We start from the raw sequence: 22818 nt of genomic DNA on the forward strand, positions 1-22818 counted from the left end.
GCAGCCTGTCAGAATGCTCTCCACGGTACAACTATAGAAGTTTTTGAGTGCATTTGTTGACATGCCAAATCTCTTCAAATTCCTAATAAAGTATAGCTGCTGTCTTGCCTTCTTTATAACTACATCGATATGTTGGGACCAGGTTAGATCCTCAGAGATCTTGACACCCAGGAACTTGAAGCTGCTCACTCTCTCCACTTCTGATCCCTCTATGAGGATTGGTATATGTTCCTTCGTCTTACCCTTCCTGAAGTCCACAATCAGGTCTTTCGTCTTACTGACATTGAGTGCCAGGTTGTTGCTATGGCACCATTCCACTAGCTGGCAAAGCACAGACTTTAAAATGCACTCAGTGGCCACTTTAAAAGGTACCGCCTATACCTGATAATTGGTCGTTCAGTGTATGCCCATGGTCTACTGCTGCTGTAGACCATCCACTTAAAGGTTTGACGTGTTGTGCGTTCAGAGATACTCTTCTGCACACCACTGTTGTAACACGTGGTTATTTGAGTTACTGTCACCTTCCTGTCAGCTTTAACCAGTCTGGCCATTCTCCCCTGATTTCTCTCATTAACAGGGCGTTTTCACCCACGGAACTGATGCTCACTAGAAGTTTTTTTTTATTTTTCACACCATTCTCTGTAAATTCTAGCAACTGTTGTGCCTGAAAATCCCTGGAAATCAGCAGTTTTTGAGATGCTCAAACCACCCCATCTGGCACCAGCCATCATTCCACATTCAAAGTCACGTGGATCACATTTCCTCCCTATTCTGATGTTTGTTCTCAACACCAACTGGACCTCTTGACCATTTCTGCATGCTTTTATGCATTGGGTTGCTGCCACATGATTGGCTGTTTAGATATTTGCATTAACCAGCAGGTTTGCATGCTTACCTAATAAACATGGAATTTGAGAAACTCTTAGCTAGGCGCATGGATGGCTATGTAGAAGGGAAGTGTTAGCTTGTTTTCAGAATATGGTAAAAGATCAGCACAACATCATGCATGGAATGGCACGTATTGTGCTGTACAGATCTATGTTCTAAATATGATATAGAATAATGACAGACATGATACTTCCAGTGGGAAACAATGCACAGAACTGTAACAACTCAGAAAGAGACCATTCAGCCCATCAAATCCAATAATTGTACTAGCCACAGACCACTTCAATACATAAGTTTATTTTTAAAGGATCAAGTTTAAAATTATCACTTTTAACTCTCCACCCAACTCCCACATATCAGTCTGTTGTCTCCTAGACTGTTACAACAAGTTTTAATGCAAGCATGTGGAACAGCACCTTGTCTTCTGTCTGGGCCTGTTGCAGCCTTAGAATCATCGAGATGTACAACAGAGAAACAGGCCCTTCAGCACATTGCATCAATGCTAGTCCTCAGTCTTATTTATTCTAATGCCACTTGCTTGCAGTAGTTCCCAATCCCTCTAGATGATGCTCATTAAATGCTGTTAAACTACCTTTGACACCTTGGATAGACATGGACTGGAAAACAGCATGGCTTCTTGTATGGTAGCTTGCATCTAACCAATCTTACAGAGTTTTTTGAGGACATTTCAAAGAAAGTTGATGAAGACAAGACAGTGGATGTTGTGTACATGGACTTAAGCAAAGCATTTGCAATGGGAGATTGGTCCAGAAGGTTCATTTGCTCGACCTTCAAGATAGGGCACTGAAATGGATTAGACATTGCCTTTGTGGGAGAAACTAGAGAGTGGCAGTAGATAGTTGCCTCTCTGACTGGAGACTTGTGACAAGTGGAGAGTTGCAGGGATTGGTGCTGGGTCCATTGTTGTTTGCCAACTATATCAGTGATCTGATTGATAATGTGGTTAACTGGATCAGCAAATTTGCAGATGACAGCAAGATTGGAGGTATAGTGGATGGCGAAGAAAACTATTATTGCTTTCAGTAGGATCTTCACCAGCTGGAAAAATGAGCTAAAAAAATGACAGATGGAATTTAATGCAGATAAGTGTGAAATCTTGCACTTTGGTAGGATCAACCAGGTTGGGCCTTACACAACCAGGGTAGGGCACTGAGGAGTGCAGGAGAACAAAGGGATCTAGGAATACAGGTCCATAATTCATTGAAAGTGACAACACAGGCAGATAAGGCTGGAAAGAACACTTTTGGGTCATTAGCCTTCATAAATCAAAATATTGATGACAGGCAATTGAATGTTATGTTGAAGTTGTATAAGACATTGGTGAGGCCTAATTTGGAGTACTGTGTGCAGATTTAGTCACCCACCAACAGGAAAGATGTAAATAAGGTTGTAAGATTACTGAGAAAATTTACAAGGATGTCGCTGGGACTAGAGAATCCTAGTTATAAAGAAAGATTCATTAGGTTAAGACTTTATTCCTTGGAACATAAAAGATTGGGAGGAGATTTGATAGAGCTGTACAAAATTATGAGGGATATAGATAAGGTTAATTCAAGCAGACTTTTTCCCACTGAGGTTGGTTGGGACTACAATTTTAAATCGTGGGTTAAGGGTGAGTCTTGAAAAGTTGAAGGGGAACATGAAGGGAAACTTCTTCAGTCAGAGGGTCATTAGAGCGTGGAATGAGCTGCCAGAGCAAGTGGTGCACACGGGCTTGATTTCAATATTTGATAGATACATGGATGGGTGGGGTGTAGAGAGCAATGGTCCCATTGCAGGCCTGGGAGTAGTCAGTGTAAGTGGTTCAGCACAAACTAGATGGGCCAAATAACCCGTTTCTCTGCTGAACTTTTCTATGACTTTGTAACTCTGCAAATGCTGTTACTGTTCTCATCTTCACCACCTCATTCCGGATATCATAGCTTTCTGAAGGGGTGGTAGATAGAACATATAGAGAGGTAGATACACCCAAGGTGCAAAACACAGGAAACTGGGTGACAGGAAGGGGAAAGAGGTTAAGGAGCCAGTGCAGAGTACCCCTGTGGCCGTCCCTTCAACAACAGATATCTCACTTTGGATGCTATTAGGGTGGATGACCTAACAGAAAAAGTCACAGTGGTCAGATCTCTGCCTATGATACTCAGAAGGGAGGAGGGGAGAAGAGGCATCCTGTGGTGATAGGGGATTTGTTATTTAGGGCAACAGACAGGAGGTTCTGTGGGCGAGAGAAAGATTCCCAGATGCTGTGTTGCCTCCTGGGTGCCAGGGTCCAGGTTATCTCAGATCGAGTCTTCAGCAATCTTAAGTGGGAGGTGAACAGCCAAAAGTCATTGTCCATGTAGGTATCAATGATATGTGTAGGATGAGTGATGAGGTTCTGCATAGGGAGTTCAGGGAGTTAGGTGCTAACTTAAAGGGCTGGACCTCCAGGGTTGTGATCTCAGGATTGGTACCAGTGCTACGTGCTGGTGAGGCCAGGAATTGGAAGATTATATAGTTTACCATGTGGCTAAGGAGTTGGTGTAGGAGGGAGGCCATAAGATTTTTGGATCATTGTGCTCTCTTCTAGGGAAGGCGAGTCCTATACAGAAGAGATTCTTTGCACCTGAACTGGAAGGGGACTAATATCCTAGTGGGAAAGTTTGTTAATGCTGCACGATGGTGTTTAAACTAGATTTCCAGGGGGATGGGAACTAGAGTGCCAGAGCAATGAGTGGAGAGGCTGTGGAGGCAAATATTGGTAAGATAAAGTTAGGAATCAAAAGGTTGAGCATGGTGCAACTAGTGTCCTGTGCTGCCTATATTTCAATGCAAGAAGAATCATAGGAAAGGCTGATAATAGTACTGAAGATGAGGTAGCTGGTTTACAAATAGAGGCAACGTATAGTGAAGGGAGGTTGCTAATAGGGCAAAATTGCAGTCATCAGGATAAGTTTCAATGTAAAATATGGACAAAATTGAAAATAGTGAATACAGGACTGAAGGTGTTGTATCTGAAAGTCGTTGTCGTGGCTATCCCTCAAGGTCGAGGATGATGGTCTTCGTTCTGAAGAAGTGGCCCTCAGAGTGAAGACGCCTGTGTGTGTATTTGTTTAACATGTAGTTGATGCTGCACTCCAAGAAGCACACGATACTTCACAAATCAACCAATCGATTCCAATGGCATGGAAACCATGATGATTGGAGCCGACGGATTTGTTGCAGCCTTCATCCGCCTTCACAACCGTTGAGTTCCAAGTAACTTCATCCACCTGTTCTGCCGTTGAGGTCTTGGTTGGATTATTCTTTGTCTGAAAGTGTGCAGTATACCAAATAAGATAGATGAATTTTCAGCACAGTTGCAGATTGGCGGGCATGATGTCGTAGGCATCACTGAATCATGGTTGAAAGATTATAGCTGGGAGCTTAATGTCCAAAGATTTACATTGTATCGAAAGGATAGGCAGGAAGGTAGAGGGTGTGGCATTGCTCTGTTGGTAAAAATTTAAATCAAATCATTAGAAAGAGGTGACATAGGGTTGGAAGGCGTTGAATCATTGTAGATAGAGCTAAGGAGCTGCAAGGGTAAAAAGACCCTGATGGGGTTCTATATAGAATCCCAAATAGTAGTGCAGATGTGGCCTATAAATAGCCACGGGAGATAAAAAAATGCATGCCAAAAGGGCAATGTTACAATAGTCATGGAGGACTTCAATATGCAGGTAAATTGGAAAAATCAGGTTTGTGCTGGATTACAGGAGGGGAAATTTCTAGAGCGCCTACAATATGGCTTTTAGGAGCAGCTTATGGTTGAGCCCACTATAGGATCAGCTATTCTGGATTGGGTGTCGTGCAATGAACCAGGATTGATTACAAAGCTTAAGGTAAAAGTGATCATAACATGATTGAATTCACCCTGAAATTTAAGAAGGTAAAGCTAAAGTCAGATGTATCAGTATTACAGTGGAGTAAAAGGGAATTACAGAGGCATGAGAGAGGAGCTGACCAGAAAAGAATACTGGTAGGGATGATGGTATAGCAGCATTGGCTGAAATTTATGGAAGTAATTTGGAAGGCACAGGATATATACATCCCAAAGAGGAAGAAGTATTCTTAAAGGAAAGATGACATAACCGTAGCTGTCAAGAGAAATCAAAGCCAATATAAAAGCCAAAGAGAGAATATATAATAGAGCAAAAATTAGTGGGAAGTGAGAGGATTGGGAAACTTTTAAAAATCAACAGAAGGCAACTAAAAAAACAATTAAGAAGGAAAAGATGGAATATGAAAGCAAGCTAGCCAATAATAGAAAAGAGAATACAAAAGGTTTCTTCAGATACATAAAGTGTAAAAGAGAGGGGAGAGTGGATATCAGACCACTGGAAACTGCTGCTGGAGAGAGTAATGGGGAACAATGAAATAGTGGATGAACTGAATAAGTATTTTGCACCAGTCTTCACTGTGGAAGACACTAGCAGTCTGGTGGAAGGTCCAGATACCTGGGAACATGAAGTGTGTGAAATTACCATAACTGGAGAGAATGTTCTTGGGAAACTGTAAGGTCTGAAAGTAGATAAGTCACTGGGATCAGATTGTGTTCACTTCAGAGTTCTGAAAGAGGTGGCTGAAGATATTGTGGAGACATTAGTAATGATCTTTCAAGAACCATTAGATTCTGGAATATTCTGAAAGACTGGAAAATTGCAAATTCCACTGTTCAAGAAGGAAGAGAGGCAGAAGGAAGGAAACTATAGGCCAGTTAGTCTGACATCAGTGGTTGGGAAGATGTTGAAGTCAATTACTAAGGGTGAGGTCTCAGGGTACTTGGAGGCACATGATAAAATAGGCAGTAGTCGGCATAGTTTCCTCAAGGGAAAACCTTGCCAACATATCTGTTGGAATTCTTTGATGAAGTAACAAGCAGGATATTCAAAGTAGAATTAGCTGATGTTGTGTGCTTGGATTTTTAGAAGGCCTTTAACAAGGTGCCACACCTGAGGCTGTTTAACAAGCTCCAAGCCAATGATATTACAGGAGAGATTCTAGCATGGATGAAGCAGTGGAACGCAGCAGGCCAGGCAGCGTCTATAGAAAGAAGTACAGTCGCTGTTTCGGGCTGAGACCCTTCATCAGGACTAACTGAAAGAAGAGATTTGAAAGTGGGAGGGGTAGGGAGAGACCTGAAGTGATAGGAGAAGACAGGAGGGAGAGGGATGGAGCTGAGCTGGAAAGTTGATTGGCAAAAGGGATACAAGGCTGAAGAACGGAGAGGATCATGGGACGGGAGGCCTACCGAGAAAGAAAGGGGGAGGGGAGCACCAGAGGAAGATGGAGAGCAGGTAAGAAGTTATTGTGAGAGGGACAAAGAGAGAAAAAAAAGAGAGAAGGGGAAGTTAGAGAAATCAATGTTCATGCCATCAGGTTGGAGGCTGCCCAGACGGAATATAAGGTGTTGTTCCTCCAACCTCGACTGTACTTCTTCCTATAGATGCTGCCTGGCCTGCTGTGTTCCACCAGCATTTTGTGTGTGTTGCTTGAATTTCTAGCATCTGCAGATTTCCTCGTGTTTGCATGGATAAAGCAGTGGCTGATTGGCAAGAGGCAAAGAGTGGGAATAAAGATAGCCTTTTCTGACTGGCTGCCAGTGACTACTGGTGCTCCACAGGGGTCTGCGTTGGGACCGGTTCTTTTTACATTATATGTCAATGACTTGGATGACAGAATTGATGGCTTTGTTGCAAAGTTTACAGATAAAATGAAAATAGGTAGAGGGGCAGGTAGTTCTGAGGAAGTAGAAAGGCTACAGAAGGACTTAGACATCTGTCTAAGAAATGGCAAATGGAATGCAGTGTTGTGAAGTGTATGGTCACTGTGGTAGCAGAAATGAAAGGGTTGACCATTCTCTAAATAGAGAGAAATTACAAATATGTGAGACGCAAAGGGTCTAGGGAGTACATGTGCAGGATTCCCTAAAGGTGAATTTTCAGGTTGAGTCTGGTGAGGAAGGCAAATGCAATGTTAGCATTCATTTCAAGAGGACTACAATATAAAAGGCAGGATGTAATATTGAAACTTTATAAAGCACTGAAGATGCCTCACTTGGAGTATTATGAACAGGTTTAGGCTCCTTATCTTCAAAAGAATGTGCTGAAACTGCAGAGGTCTCAAAGGAGTTTCACAGAAATGATTCCAGCATTGAATGGCTTGTCATATGAAGAGCATTTGATGGCTCTGGGACTGTATTCACTAGAATTCAGAAAAATAAGGGGTGACCTCATTGAAACCTATTGAATGGGGAAAAGCCTTGATAAAGTGGATGTGGAGAGGATATTTCCTATAGTGGCAGTGTCTAGGACCAGAGGACCCAACCTCAGAATAAAGGGGAGTCAATTTAGAACAGAAATGAGGAGGAATTTCTTTAGCCAGAGAATGGTGAATCTGTGGAATTCTTTGCCACATGCACCTGTGGAGGCCAAGTCATTATGTATATTTAAAGCAAAGGTTGATTGGTTAGGGCATGAAGGGATATAGGGAGAACCAGGAGCGTGGGGCTGAGAGAAAAATTGGATCAGCCATGATGAAATGGCAGAGGTGATTCGATAGGCCCAATGGCTTAATTCTGCTCCTATATCTGATGGTCTTATGGTCTTATCAGTTACTTATTGTGTGGAAAAACAGACCCCTCTGGCCCATTTTAAATCTCCCTCACACCATATGTCTTACAGTTTTTAACACCGCTAACGGGAAAGACTTTGATATGTACCCTTTCTATGCCTCCGATACTTCCATCATGTCACCTCTCAGAGTCCTTTGCTCAAGATCCAGATCCTACTTGTTGTAAGAGAGAATACTTCTTATAATGATGATTAGTGAGGCACAGAGAGATCTGTATTTACTGACAAATATTTTTATTGTTTAAACTAATAAGTATGTGAATTCATACACTAAATACCTTGTGTGCACACCCGCTAAGTATCCCTGACTCTCCTGAATAGTCAAAGAATAGCAAAGGTATTACCCGGGCAACGGAGTTTACGCTGACCAGGCGTTCCTCGTTGTCCTGACTCACTCGCCACATGTTTCACACAGGGTTGCTCAGGCTTGTATCTGCGATGGTTATTCTTGAAAGTTACCGCTGCCAGCACACACAAAGCATCCACTTTTATATCCATTCCTCATCAATTCAAATATTGCATTCCAGCTTTCATTGGCCACAGGCCATGTATCTGTTGTTTAACACCTTGTTATTGGCTCTGCTCCAAGCCAGCATCCATTCATTGCCCTCTTCCCATCAAGTGACAGTCGATAATTTATGGCTGTTTGTTCTCAATCAGCAATGGGCTCGAATCACGCCAGGCAGGCACCAACCCCAACATTCACAAACTGCATGTTATAGCCAACCAAAGAACATCTCACAAATGACTTCAGATTACCTGAAGTATCATTGTGTTTTCTTTAAAACATTGATCACGCTCAGCATGTCAAGCTCACAAAATGCAGAATAGAGTGTCTTCACAAAACGGCAGCCTCCATCTCCAAGCATGCGGCAAGAACAAAGACAATAGTCCATCTGCTTCCACTGTCCTTGATTCATTTGCATTCACTGATTTGTAGACTGTCATTCTTTCTGGCCAACATTTTTATTGAGAACCCAAGTCCTCCAATCCAGACAAAATCCTTGTGCATCTTTGCTAGATCATCCTAGCATATTAACATCTTTCCTTTAGTACGATGACCACAACTGCACACAATAGTCCAAATGCTGCCAATCAATGTTTTGAATAACCATAGCATGACAATCCTTCTGAATTCAATTATGAATTTTAATATAATTTGCTGACTTCTGACTTCTGACTTTCCGATCTTGATGAAGAATCTCAGCCTTCCATTGATTCCCATTGTTTGGCGCTGCCTGTCCTGCTGAGCTCCTCCAGCACACTGTGTGTATTGCCCCAGCTTTCCAGCATCCACAGTACATCCTGTGTCTTCCATATAATTTGATTTGTGCACCCACATCAGTTGTCCATTTGTGGTATTGGCTCAGCCTATTTGTTTTTTTTAACTATTTTTCTTCTTTCCGTCTGGGAGCAGAGGACATGCCCTGCCTAACCAATATGGCTTCCTGCTTTGCATTTTACAACTCTCACATTTTTGTTTCCATGTTCTTTTGTTAATGCTCTCACACTCAAACTGCTCCCATTCACCCATCGAACCTTGAGTTGCCCCCTTCTTACCCTGTCAGAGACAGCCTCACTCCCCAACCCTCCCTGCTGCTCAACAAGATTCTTTCATCTCCTTCCCCTTTCTGTGGAAGGGATTTTGATCTGAACATTCACTCCGCTTCTCGTCCCACAGATGTGGCCTGACCTTCTCAGCATCTTCAGCATTTTCCATTTTTACTTAAGCTTCAGCTCTGTGATCTGGGGGATGAGAAGCATACACAATGCAAGCTATTTATTTTTGCTTTCCACATAGATGCAGTGCTTTCAGATGCAAACAACAGGCTAAAGATGCAAATAAATCAATTTTTGATGAAGAGTGTTTGACTTAGTTAATGCCAAATGTAATCAGAGACATCAGAAATATTTGGGCAATGTCAAAGCAGCATGTGACTGCAGCTCCTACTTCTGTTCTTGCATGTAAAATCACTCATATCAAACATCTGAGTACAAGAGACTCTAATACCTTCGTTGTTCATAATGGCCCAGATTTTGCTGGCTTTTGCTGGCTCTTCCACTGGGGTCTGAAAGCATTTGTCAAGATGGGGCAAGGTAGCGTAGTGGTTTGCCTGATGCTATTGCACCTCAGGGTGTCGGAGTTCAGAGTTCAATCCCAGCACTGTCTATAAGGAGTTTGCATGTCTTTTTCGTGAGCACATGCGTTTCTTCCACGTGCATTGGTTTCCTCCATGTTCCGAAGGCCTACTGGTTGATAGGTTAATTGATCATTGTAAATTGTCCCCTGATTAGGCTAGGGTGGGTTGCTGAGGGCTGTGTGACCTCTTTCATACTGTATCTCTGAATGAAATAAATTAAAGATTTGGGGCTCCTGTGTGAACATACACGTCCCAAACTTACTTTCCAAACTCCGCCAGCAATTAGCACCCACAAAATGCTAAAGGAACTCAGCAGGTAGCACCTATAGAAATGAATAAACAGTTGACATTTCGGGACAAGACCCTTCATCAGGTACCGGCGATTTGTCCGTTGTGTATCATCATTTCATCCCTCATGGACCTCTATAGTGAGTCAGAAGCTTTCTGAGTTTGCCCCACATTTAGCAAGGAAATATGCTGTGGCTTTTGTTACAAATTAAATCTGTCAGAGAATGAGTGACCCCACTTATTTGAATGAGCACACTAGATCTCCAAGGGAAATAATATGTTTATCAGGTTATTTATATTGTTTTTAATTATTTATATTTAACATAAATATGGAAGTGTTTTCTGCTAAAAAAGACAATGCAATTTTTTAATGTCCATTTCACTTGTATGTGTCCAGGACAAAGAAGTAGGTAGGAAAAATCATTGTGGACACTACCCATGCACATCGCGCAATATAATGATTGACATCAAATTTAGTTGACTTCAAGTTGTGATATAAAGGCTGGGGGCTCCATGGGTGCTGCTTGAATGCAGTGCACATGGCCACCTTGTTGAACTAGTAAATTGAGACAGGCAAACTCATAGAAATTAAAATGGCACTTCTCCAGTTACTAAGAAAGCATCAGTGGTGACTTTGCAGACACGAAGTAGAAAATGACTTGAAGTATATTAAGCACAATATCATTTCCTTAATTTCCATGTGAATAAGAAAGGAATTGCACATTCCAGGAGATGTAATAACAAACGTGACCAACAGTTGGAAATGGACAAAATTAATTCTTTGCTATGTTCATGGAAACTCTTACACCACTGAAACTGCATTTCCCAAAAAAAGAGTACAGAATAGAAAAGAAAATGCATCCACAAGAAATAGCAATTTTGCATAAAGCAAGGTAGTAGAAAACAAGCCCCTTGGATTCGTCCCTTGATAGTGTGAAAGTGATCAGGAAATTTGCTTACCCCCCTGAGCCTACGACAAACTTCTAACGGTGTGTGGTGGAGACTTGCATCACAGCCTGATATGGAAACACCTTATACAGAAAAGACTACAAAAAATAGTGGATATGACCCAGTCTATCACGGATAAAGCCCTCCACACCTTTGAGCATATCTACAAGTCTACTAGCGCAGAAAGCAACATGCATCATCAGAGATTACCACCATCCCGGCCAAACTCTCTTCTCGCTACTGCCATCAGGGAGAAGATACAGGAACCCCAGGACTCACACCACTAGGTTCAGGAGCAGATATTACCCCTCAACCATCAGGCTCTTGAAACAGAGGGAATAACTTCACTTGCCCCATCACTGAAATGTTCCCACAACCTATGGACTCACTTTCAAGAACTCTTCATCTTCATCTCATGTCCTTGATTTTTATTGCTTACTTATTTATTATGACTTCTTTCTTTTTATATTTGCACAATTTGTTGTCTTTTGCACACTAGTAGAATGCCCAGTCTTTCATTGATTCTGTTATGGATATTAATCTATTATGGATCTATTGGGTATGCCTGGAAGAAAATGAATCTTGGGGTTGTATATGGTGACGTATATGTACTTTGATAATAAATTTACTTTGAACTTCTGAACTTCGAACTCTATCTTTAGGAAATGTTAGAAATGTAAATACCAGACGTTTGGAAATGAGCTAATGTAAAATCAATTTTTGAAAGTAAAGTAGAAAAATATGGAAAACATATTGACAGATTCTGTTGCCAATGGACTATGATGCCCAGAACCCAGTGAGGTTGTGCCATTCAAACAATAATTGCACAGGGCAGGAAATCAGGACAGCAGATTGACTATGAGCGAATTTGGAGAAAGTAGAAGCATATGTGAATGGGGTACATTGATTAAAAACAAGTTAAGTAATGTTGTATGCACAAAGCATAAAAATTTGGAGCTGAAACATTGGATAGACATCTAGTACATTTGCAGATTGTATCAATTTTGGGAAAAGTAAACAGGAAATCAAAGAATAAAAGGAAAACACACTAAGATAGGGGGTATCTAGATGGGATCAAATGGAAAAGGCATATAATATGGACAAAGAGTCTAAGAAAGAAAAATAAGCAATGGGAGTACAAACTAAATGGCTCAAAAATTTGAGATAAAATACATGAGGGATCTAGCTAGTTCAAAAGAATCAATGACGTATTCTAAATCAGAAGTAAGAGAAGGTTTGGGTTGTGTTGCCAAGAGAATAACTCACAAATCCCAGCAGATTATAATGAGCCAAATAAGCATTGATACAGTTGCACCTTAAGAACTACATGAAGTGCTGGTCACTTTTATAGAGCCAGTATATTCTGGCTCTACGGGCAATGCAGAGCATTGCAAAGGATGTTATTTTCTGTAGATTGGCTTCAAAGCAGGTTTGAAAAGCCTGAGATTGTTTATTTTGGAGAGGAGACTCAGGGGAGAGACAGTTCAAATAATAACAAATGTTAAAAAGAATAGCTTACTCAAGGTTTGATCAAATTCTCCTAGCAAGGAGAATTTGGCTCATATTTATGGGAAGAAAAATGTATGAACATTGTATTATAACCATTTCACACTGTGGGTGCCTAGGGAGTTAATGTGGGCAGATAATATCAAAAGATTAAGAAAGAATTAGTTAAGTGAGTGTAAATCAAAGCTATTACATTTTTGAATAGGCCAAATGGACAGTGCAGTTTTTTTTTATCCAATCTTCTATTTTTCCTGCGTTTCTATGACATCCCAGTTTATTGCAGTGAGTTGTATGCTGATAATGATGGCATTTAAATCAAGTCAGAACATCATTCCATAAAGCTGCATTTAGAGTATAATAGATGCACTGAGCACATATGAAGAGGCAATCATTTCATGAGATCTGCAGGATTTTTTAATCCAAGCAAGGAATTGGTCCTGCATCCTGTACCTCTATTAAAGATCTTTTGCCAAACAGTTAAATGACTTTTTTATTAATGTATTTTGCAGACAAAAAGGTTCCAGTATGTTGTTAAACTAAAATAACCTCTGTGATTACAGGTATGCAGTGCAGTTCAGAACCAGGACTTCACCTTAATTGATGACTATTGCACAGGATTGAAAGCACTGCTGTATTTGAAAAGCATTGAGGAACTGCAAAATTGGGATGGGCAGAGTCCTCCAACAATGATTCATCAGAAAGGAAAGCCGGTCGCTAAAATCTCGGGTATATTTGGACAGGTATGAATTCTTACTTCTTTCATCTCTCTCTTTGCTTCTACCTTCAACTGCAAATACTCATCATATTTTCGTAGGTAGATCTGTGGTAGATTGGAAAATTATTGTAATGGGAGTCACCACAACTGCCGTGATCAAGATGGTGCTCATGTTCTAACCTCCCAGCTACTTCAAATCCACACATACGTGAACTGAAGTTACATGTGGGTTTCATTAAAATGCCCCACCTTATTATTAGATTTCCATGCTCATAGTTTCATATTATAATTTAAGCCTTTATATTTGGTTTCATCAACATTTATTGTCTTAGACAATTCAAAGAATATCAACTTACGAATTTGCAATTCTATTCAATATGGTTTTGAACATTAACAGGTTTGTGAATAAGCAGAAAGTAGTTTAACATGTAGACCAAAAATACTTATCAACGGAGTCTTAAATAAAATATCGTGAATGATCTGATATGAACAAGTAGTAAGTTCCCTTCTGTTCACCTCACCTGCCTATCACCTCCTTCTGATGTCCTTCTTCCTTTCTTTCTCTCATGGTCCACTCACCTCTCCTATCAGATTCCTTCTTGAGCCCCTTACCTTTTCTACATATCATCTCCCAGCTTCTCACTTTAGATCCCCTATCCCACCTACCGACCTTCCTCTTTTCCTGGCTTCATCTATCACCTGTCAGCATGTATTCAGTCCCCTCCTGCCACCTTCCTCTTTCAGCTTCTTCCCCCTTTCTTTCCAGTCCTGATGAAGGGTCATGGTCTGAAATGTCGACTGTTTATTCATCTTATAGATGCTGTTAGACCTGCTGAGCTCCTCCAGCAATTTTTTTGTGTGTTACCTACGTGTAGTAAGTTAACTTGCTGTCTTACAGGGAATTCCATCCATTTAAAACAAACTCTGTTAAAAGAATGGAAAAAGCATATTCATATGGCAATATAATTATTGTAAAATATTGCCCATAATAGTGGTAAGATCTTTGGTACTTAAGATGATTTGAGCTGGAAGAGCAAACCCAGAAAGTGACCACATTTGTTGAATTTTGTCCCTCAGCTTGCCGTGATGGGATTGAACCTAATTACTTCTAGGTTGCCAATTATGTGCCATAAAACATGACAGCCTCAGAGTTGGCAGTGGTAGTATGAAGCTAGCCCTGGCATAAAGAATTAAATGATTCTGTGACAAAACCCATTAAGCTGTGCTGAGGATATTGCATTTGTCTTTAAGGGTAATTGGACTGCATTCATCTCCATGATAGTTTTAATGAAAACATATTCAAATGGTCTATAATTCGATAATTGGAATGCAGATTCAATGGTCTTTAGTGTAGCTCAATCTTAGCCCAGCTTCGGATTTCCAACAGCCACACTCCATGCCTGGGAATCAAATTTATGCCATTTTAGTGATGCCAAGAGAAACCTTGCCATAAAATTCAACAATTTTACAAATTCAGCCTTTCAATCTTTTGTCATACTTCCAGTCATTCATAATTAATTATTTTAATTGTTTACATTTATTTATATTTTATGAAAATTATTATAAATACAGATATGATTTGATCATCATTTTGCCTAATTTAAAAGTATACAAAGCAGTCTCAGAAATTGACCAGGCATGAAAACACAATAAAGTGGGTGACTTTCTCAGTAATGGAAGGTTTACCTATAAACAGAAAGAAAATTGCAACTGAATTATTTCCGGTAATTGCATTTGCTCATTTCACTAGCTATTTTTATTATAATACTAAAGATGGCCATTTGTTGCAGATGTTGCACAGATGAAGAGTGTGAGCCTGAATGTTTAGTCATTGGCCTGTCTTGTCTAATTCTTCCAGAAACCTTTTGTGAGTAACTCACTAATGTTACTCCAGAGATTTCATCCAATTAATGCCTCAGAATGATTCTTCTGGCACTTGCTTGAAACATCACGATTGAATGTTTCAACAAATGGCTTCAGCCAACGGATGAGTGCGGAGGGAACATTCTGTCTGTACACAGCTGGAGAAGTATACTGGATTTTGTTGGCAGAGCTTTAAATGAGTGATTTCAAAGTAGAGCCCACAGAGATTACTTTGTAGTAATTGTGGAGCAAGAAATCTGTTGTAAAATGTTATTAAATGTGGTTTTCACACAGAACCAAGCATGTTTTATAGTTAACAAATCTAAGAACTTTAGTGGAAAATGGTAATTTACAACTTTGAAACAGACCACATACAAATATTATCCATAATCTAGATAGAATATGGCATCAGGATCAAAAGTTATTGGCCTTGACTCAGTGTTGTCTCTTACAAAGAGCCTTAAGCTCGTTTTGCACACTGGGACATTGCATGTGTCCCTAGGTCTGCTGGTTGTTAATGGAAACAATGCTTTTCTCTGTACGTTTGATGTAGATGTGAAAATTAAACCTGAATCTGAATTTTCAGTAATATTCTAAACATGCATGCACATTGAAAACAATCTTGCACAAGCATTAGTGTAGATCTTTCTACCAATGTCTCTTAACATTGTGCGACCAACAGAAGAAATCTGGCTGGTCACTGAACCTCGGTGGAGGAGTAGGATGACGCTGAAGAGCCAGATTGCAGTAGAATAGAAAAGGTGGTGTTGGCTGGGGAGGAAGAGCTGGGTCAGGTCAGGACATTAGGGAAGCAAGCGGTAGTCATAATCTGCTGGGCAATGGGTCGTGATTGGCCTCAGCTTTGATGATGGGAAGTGGCAAATTGACCTGCAGCAGTGGGTGGGTTAGGGATGGTAAAGTAGAAGATTCAAGATTCAAGATCAGGATTCAACTTTATTTAGCGCATGTACATTGAAACACTCAGTGAAATGTGTCATTTGTGTTAGCAACCCACACACCCAAGTGTGTGCTACAGTCAGCCTGCAAGTGTCTCCATACATTCTGGCATCAATACAGCATGACTTTAATGCTTGGCAGAACAGCACAGAACACAACTAACAATAAAACAACCACAGCAAAACAAGCCCCACTCCTCCCTTTCACCCACACACAGACACAGTCCTTTAAAAGTCCTTTAGAAGCAAGTAAAAAACAGGAGCTCAAGAAGGCCAATCAGCCCCTTGTATCTGTCCATCATTCAGGAGATTAAGGTAATCCAATCCTTATCTCAACACCACTTTCCTACTCTCTCCCCTATCCTGTAAGTCCTTTGTCAATATTTTCAATATCCCTAACTACACAGCTCCTAAAGGGTCCAAAAGAATTTCAAATATTCATTACCTTCTGAGTGTTGAAATTCCTCCTCGTCTCCATCTGAAACAGACACCCACTAATTCTGAATCTATGCCTCCCTGCCTAGTTCTAGGGTTCCTTGTTAGAGAATAGATCCTCTCAGTAATCACCTTCTCAATATTAAACAGTATTCACCGCTTCACATCTTTAGAACCTTGTATGTTTCAGTACAATTACTCTCATTCCTCTATGTTCAATTATGTTTCAGTGCAATTTCTTCAATCTTTCTTCATTACCTCCTTCATTCCAAGAACCATTTGATGAACATTTTCTGCACTGCCTCCAATGCAAATATATCATTCCACAAAAAATGAACACTCATACACCATTTTATTCTTTATATTGCTTGCAGTAAAAACTGACATACTATGAGCATTCCTAATTACCTTCTAAAGTTGTACTCTAACCACTTTTTTCTTGTACTAGCACCTTTGTGCTGCAAAATTTTATACTTTCAATCCTTTAAATAGTAAGATGCATTTTCATTCTTGAATCCAAAGTGAATAATCTCCTATGCTATAGCCCATGTGGCAATTTTTTTGCCCACTTGCTTAGCCTATCTATATCCCTTTGCAGGTTCTTTGTAGTTTCCTCACAGTCTGCTAATCCGCCTAACAAGAAGTCATAGAGTCCAGCAGCACAGGATGGGCCCTTCAGTCCACTATACTATATCTGTGCCTACCTTTTTGTCGATCTAACCTAATCCCATTTACCTGCATTTAAGTGTTTGTCTAAATGCCTTTTAAATATAGTAATTGTATCTGATTCCATCACTTCTTCTGGCAGCATGTTTCCAGATATAAGACCATAAGACATAGAAGCAGAGTTGGACCATTTGTCATATTGAGTCTGTTCCGCTATTCCATAATGGCTGATTTATGTTCCCTCTCATCCCCATTCTGCTGCCTTCTTCCCATAACTGTGAAGCCCTTACTAATAAAGAACCTAGCAACCTCTGCTTTAAATGCACCCAATGATTTGCCTCTACAACAGTTTGTGGCAATGAATTCCAAAGACTCACCACCCTCTCACTGAAGAAATTGCTTCTCACCTCTGTTCTAGAGGAATATCCTTCTATTTCGAGGCTGTGCCCTCTGGCTCTAGTCTCCCTCACTGTAGGAAACATGCTTTCCATGTCCACTCTATCTAGGCCTTTCAATGTTTGATAAGTTTCATTGGTATCCCCACTAAACTGCAGCAAGTACAAACCCAGAGCCATCAAAGACTCCTCATACATTCTGGTGTTTAAAAAAAAGTAACCTCAAATACCCTTTAAATCTCCTTCCTCTCACTTTAAAACTATGAAGTCTTGTTTTTGATACAGTTGCCACAGGAAGAAAGATATTGACTATTTACCCTATCAATTCCTCTTACAATCTTATATATTGTTATCAGGTACCCCTCAGCTTCCTTTTCTCCAAGGAAAATAAGTCTTGTCCATCCAATCTAGTCCTCCACCTCCATTCTGGTTAACACGCTAGTGAATCTCCTCTGTACTCTCTCCAATACAACCCCATCATTCTTTTACTGTGGTGACAAGAACCACACTCACCATTGTTTACCCCAGAGAATGGGATGCAAATTATATGCAGATTTGACTGCTGTACACGGAGCGACCTTATGGGTTCAGACTAGTAGACCCTGACATCTTCTTTGAAGCTAAGCTGGGGTGTGAGTACAAAAGGCATGCCTGCCTAAACAAGTTTCAAGCAAGTGTGTGGGTATCCACTGTGCACATCTAGGCACCTTTCTACATGAGCAAAATATATGCACAGAAGACGTGGAATCTTGAGGTCTTTCTACAAGAAAACTGAATCCATTTAGTGAATAGCTTTTGAACAAACTCCTTTCCACAGTGCACCAAAACACTGCACCTTGTGAAAGAATTTCTTGGCTCTTGTGTTGGGTAGCCTTGATTTTAATTACAGAATTTCCATAAAGTCTTTATGAGCTCAATGATTTACAAACAGCTTCTTCCCCTCTGCCATCGGATTTCTGATTGGACAGTTTTTTTTTTGCATTAATTACCTCGTTTTTTGCTCACTTTTTGCACTAATTATTTAACTTATTTTTTAATATATATATATATTTCTTCTTGTAATTTACAGTATTCTCGTGTATTGCACTGTATTGCTGCCACAGAACAACACATTTAATGACAAATGCCAGTCATATTAAATCTGAATCTGATTCAGATTCAGTACATCACAGGAATAGGTCCTTTGGCTCATAATGTCTGTGCTGACTATAATGCCAATTGAAACTGAACATCTGCTTGCACATGGTCTATGCCCCTCCATTCTCTACCTGTTCATGTGTGTAAACACTTATTAAAGATTTCTCATATACCGGCTTCCACCACTTCCGCAGCAGCACGTGCCAATCTCTACCACTGTGTGAAATGTTTACCTCATAAATCTCCTTTAAACTTTTTGCCCCTTGCCTTAATGCCTTCTCAAATTTGATATTTCCATCTTTGGAAAAAAGCTCTGAAAATCTACTCTGTAGCAGAGGTTCATGTTCTTGATTAGTAAGGGTATTAAAGGTTACAGGGAGAAGCCCGGAGAATGGGGTTAAGAGGGCTAATAAATCAGCCATGATGGCATGCTGAAGCAGACTCGATGAGCCAAATGGCCTGTTTCTTCTTCTATGTCCTGCAGCCTTATGGTCTATAAGTATATAATTTTATATACTTCTGTCACATCGCCCCCTCAGCTTCTGACACTCCAGAGAAAGCAGTCCAAGTTTATACAACCTCTTATAGCTCATACTCGCTGATCCAGGCGACATCCCAGTGAATCTCCTCTGCACCCTCACCCAAACCTCCGGCTCCTTCCAGAAACGTCAACTGTTTATTCCGGTCCCTGCACACACTGACACACTTTCAGCTTCCCCGGCCCTGAGATTCAGCATTCCCTCAATAAACCTGTCTCCTTTTATACCACAACACCTTTCTGAGTGTTCATCTTTACAAGACGGGTGACCCCAGCCATTATGAATACTCTAGAATTTGTCTGCCTGGCGTCAGTGGTCGCACAACCAGGACCTGTGATATGCACCAGCTGCTCATACGACCATCCACCACCTGTTCCCATGGCTTCACCTGACCCTGATTGGGGGGGGCTAGTGCTACACCACGCCCAAAGGTGACCTGCAGAAAGGAAAGAGCACCTTATACTTACTTTGATAGATGCGTATCTCCACCTCACCAACCACAGAGGACACACAAGCGGGAGGAGATTGAAATAAGCTTAGTTTCTCTCCTTCGAATTACATCTTTTCCCCTTGCAGACTAATTTATGTAGATAATAAGCAAAGTGTGTCTGCTGCACCATCAGCTTACTTAATCCATTTATTTCCTGGTTGCCCCTTTTCCCTTGTTGAGATGCCCCATAGCCAATTCAGCAATTCAGAAGCTAGTAAAAGATGTCAGTAGATAATCTGTCTCTGAAGATAGAGGAATCTACAAAGGAGGGAAGAAGAGAGAGGTTCTTTAGCTTGAAATGTCATCTCTTTATTCCACTCCATAGATGCCCCCTGACCTGCTAAGTTACTGTAGCATTTTATGAGTATTGCCCAAGATCAGCAACCTATACTGTATGAGAGATTAACTGATGTTGTGAAGACTGAAGAAAACAATCTTCTTGAGGGTCAGAGTGAAGGTAGAGGGGATAAGAAGGTAAGGTCAGTAAACTGGGGGCAAATCAACCACAGTCTGACTAAATCACGGAGCACTTCTGAAGGGATTAATGATGTTTATTTATCAATGTACCAGCCCAGAGATATAATCCAAAAGGCAAGGTTACAGTCCTGATTCCAATTTTTGGTGTCATTTTCTTGACTCCGATGTATCCATCCAAAGTAGACATTGTCATTCACATGTGGATTGAAACAACTGAGCCGATCTGAAAACTGAAATCCATTCTGCTGCGTCTAGGCCATTCATATGGAAGGTATCACTGGTCCAGTATACAGTATAATCCCTTTATTTAGTTTTTAATTGCAGAAGAGAAATGAATATTGGATAAGCACAAATAGTCATAGTCATACTTTATTGATCCCGGGGGAAATTGGTTTTCGTTACAGTTGCACCATAAATAATAAATAGAAATAGAACCATAAATAGTTAAATAGTAATATGTAAATTATGCCAGTTTAAAGAAGGATTTCACTTCAGACATTACACCTGTGGTTCGCAAAATGTTCCTCTTATGAGGCTTCTGCCTGAATATATTATAAATTGCTTCGTTAGAGATTGAAACATAGAAACATAAAAAACCTACAACACAATACAGGCCCTTTGGCCCACAAAGTTGTGCCGATCATGTCCCTATCTTAGAAATTACTAGGCTTACCCATAGCCCTCTATTTTTCTAAGCTCCATGTACCTATCCAAAAGTCTCTTAAAAGACCCTATCTTATCCACCTCCACCACCGTTGCCGGCAGCCCATTCCACCAGTGGTGTATCTAAGGTATGGCAGGTATGGCACGTGCCCTGGGCATCACTGAGCAGTTTCTGTTAAAGTCAGACAAGCCATCCTCGGATAGTGAAAAAAGAATTTTCTGCAGATGTATGATCTGTCTTTGATTATCATGGGTGAGAAGCACTAGGATGGCCTTATTTTTTGAGCATTGGGTAAGAAGACCATGAAACGTTTCTTCACGAAGAAGAAGGAAAGTGGAGCTGAAGGATGGAAGAGACGAAAGTTGGAGGTGGAGGAAGCCAAGAAGTTGAGTAAGTTCTTCATGCCCTTCTTTGAAAAGCCCGGAACAAGTTGTTCGACACGTTCCATGGAGTCGCCTGCACCTGCTACAAGTTTGTTAGAATCCGAAGGTGGATCAAGTACAAATGCATCACAAGCCGGGGAGGAAGTCAAGTCAGATAAATCCGAGTATGATGAGATTAAGAGTGAGGCTGCCACAGAGAATGTGGATGACAGGAGGGGAAGACGATGGTGGTGGTGGTGATGTTGAGTTTGTTGACGAGATTTTACCTGACGAGATTGAACCTGACGACACTGAACCTGGTGAACTGGATGGTGTCAAAGAGCCTCGAACTGTCATACCAGAAGTGATTGGACAGCATGACATTGGACTTCTGAAGTTCGACAAGGATACTGGAAAAGCAATTCTGCCTGACACGTTGAGAACAGGAATAATAAAGCTGGGTTTGAAGCAGTTCCAGAACAGTGAGGGGCCTTTCCTACCAACAAATAACCGCTCAATGAACAAAACTTAGTTCAAGAGGAAATTGGGAAATGGTCATGGGGAGGAAGTGATTCGCTTATGGCTGGTCTATTCCCCTTCTAAAAAGTCTGCATTTTGTATCTGTTGTCTTCTCTATTCCCAGTCAGACCATCAATCATCATTGGAGCAGGAAAGTAGATTCAACCAGTGTAAAGCACCTGAAAGGATTAGTGTTCATGAAAATGCCAAGAATCATCAGGAATGCTTCACACAGTGGAAAAAAATGGAAAGAAATTTAGCTGGAAACAGACGATTATTGATGTGGTATTTCAGCCACAGATTGAGAAGGAAAAGCAGAAGTGGTGTGATATCTTGACGAGAATATATTGGTCAGTGAGTCACTCAAAGAAGGAGTCGGCCTCTGTCAAGAATGGATATTGAAGTTGAAAGACATCAGAGACGAAAGAGATGAATAGCTGATGAGAACTCGAGAGACGCTAGGTTAACAGCTAAGGAGAAAATGGAAGGAGTCATGAAGGGAACACTCGATCATCTTTACAGAGAAATGGATGAAAGGTTTGCTCGTTTGCCCGACACTAATGCCAAGTTTGGGTTCTTTCTTGATGTCGAGGGACTGTGTTACGGCGCCGACAGTAGCGACCTAAAGAAGAAGTGCGAAAATTTGGGCGAAAAGCTCAGCAGCTATATGAAGAAATTTTGGATTGCAGAATCAAGGCAGGTCAACATGAAAATATCAAGACCTGAAGAGCTTCTTGAATTTATTGTTCAGTATGGAGATGAGAGCATCTTCCCCAATCTTCACATTGCTATTCAGATAATGCTAACCATCGCATTTTCCATCGCTAGCTGTGAGAGATAATTTAGCAAGATAAAACTAATACTTTTGTATTTGAGAGCCTCCATGGGTCAAGGCAGACTCTGTGATCTTGCTCTGCTGAGTGTAGAAAGAGAAGAGACTGAAACAACTGACTTTGATCACATCATAGACCAATTTGCATCAGTGAAAACAAGGAAGGTGCAGTTATAATTTTCATGTAGTGCCATAATTTGTTAATTAAAAGATTAACGAGCTTGACTTGTATTTTCGAGCTGATATTATGGTAAAGTTATCTAAAAGATGGGTATCAGATGTTTGGACAGGGGCACAATTTCAGTGCTTGCCATAGGCGCTAT

The 22818-nt window shown here is 40.7% G+C and overlaps 1 protein-coding gene across 1 annotated transcript in view; it reads left to right on the forward strand.

The window, feature by feature from the left end:
• LOC134354991 (dihydropyrimidine dehydrogenase [NADP(+)]-like) overlaps positions 1-22818 on the forward strand; it is a 921558-nt gene that overhangs the window by 790488 nt on the left and 108252 nt on the right. Inside the window, exon 20 of the mRNA XM_063064591.1 lies at positions 13006-13185. Within this exon, the coding sequence (XP_062920661.1) occupies positions 13006-13185 (180 nt within the window). The remainder of the gene's footprint in view (positions 1-13005; positions 13186-22818) is intronic.

The sequence above is a fragment of the Mobula hypostoma genome, chromosome 12 (genome assembly GCF_963921235.1).
Source record: "Mobula hypostoma chromosome 12, sMobHyp1.1, whole genome shotgun sequence".
NCBI classification, from domain to species: domain Eukaryota; kingdom Metazoa; phylum Chordata; class Chondrichthyes; order Myliobatiformes; family Myliobatidae; genus Mobula; species Mobula hypostoma.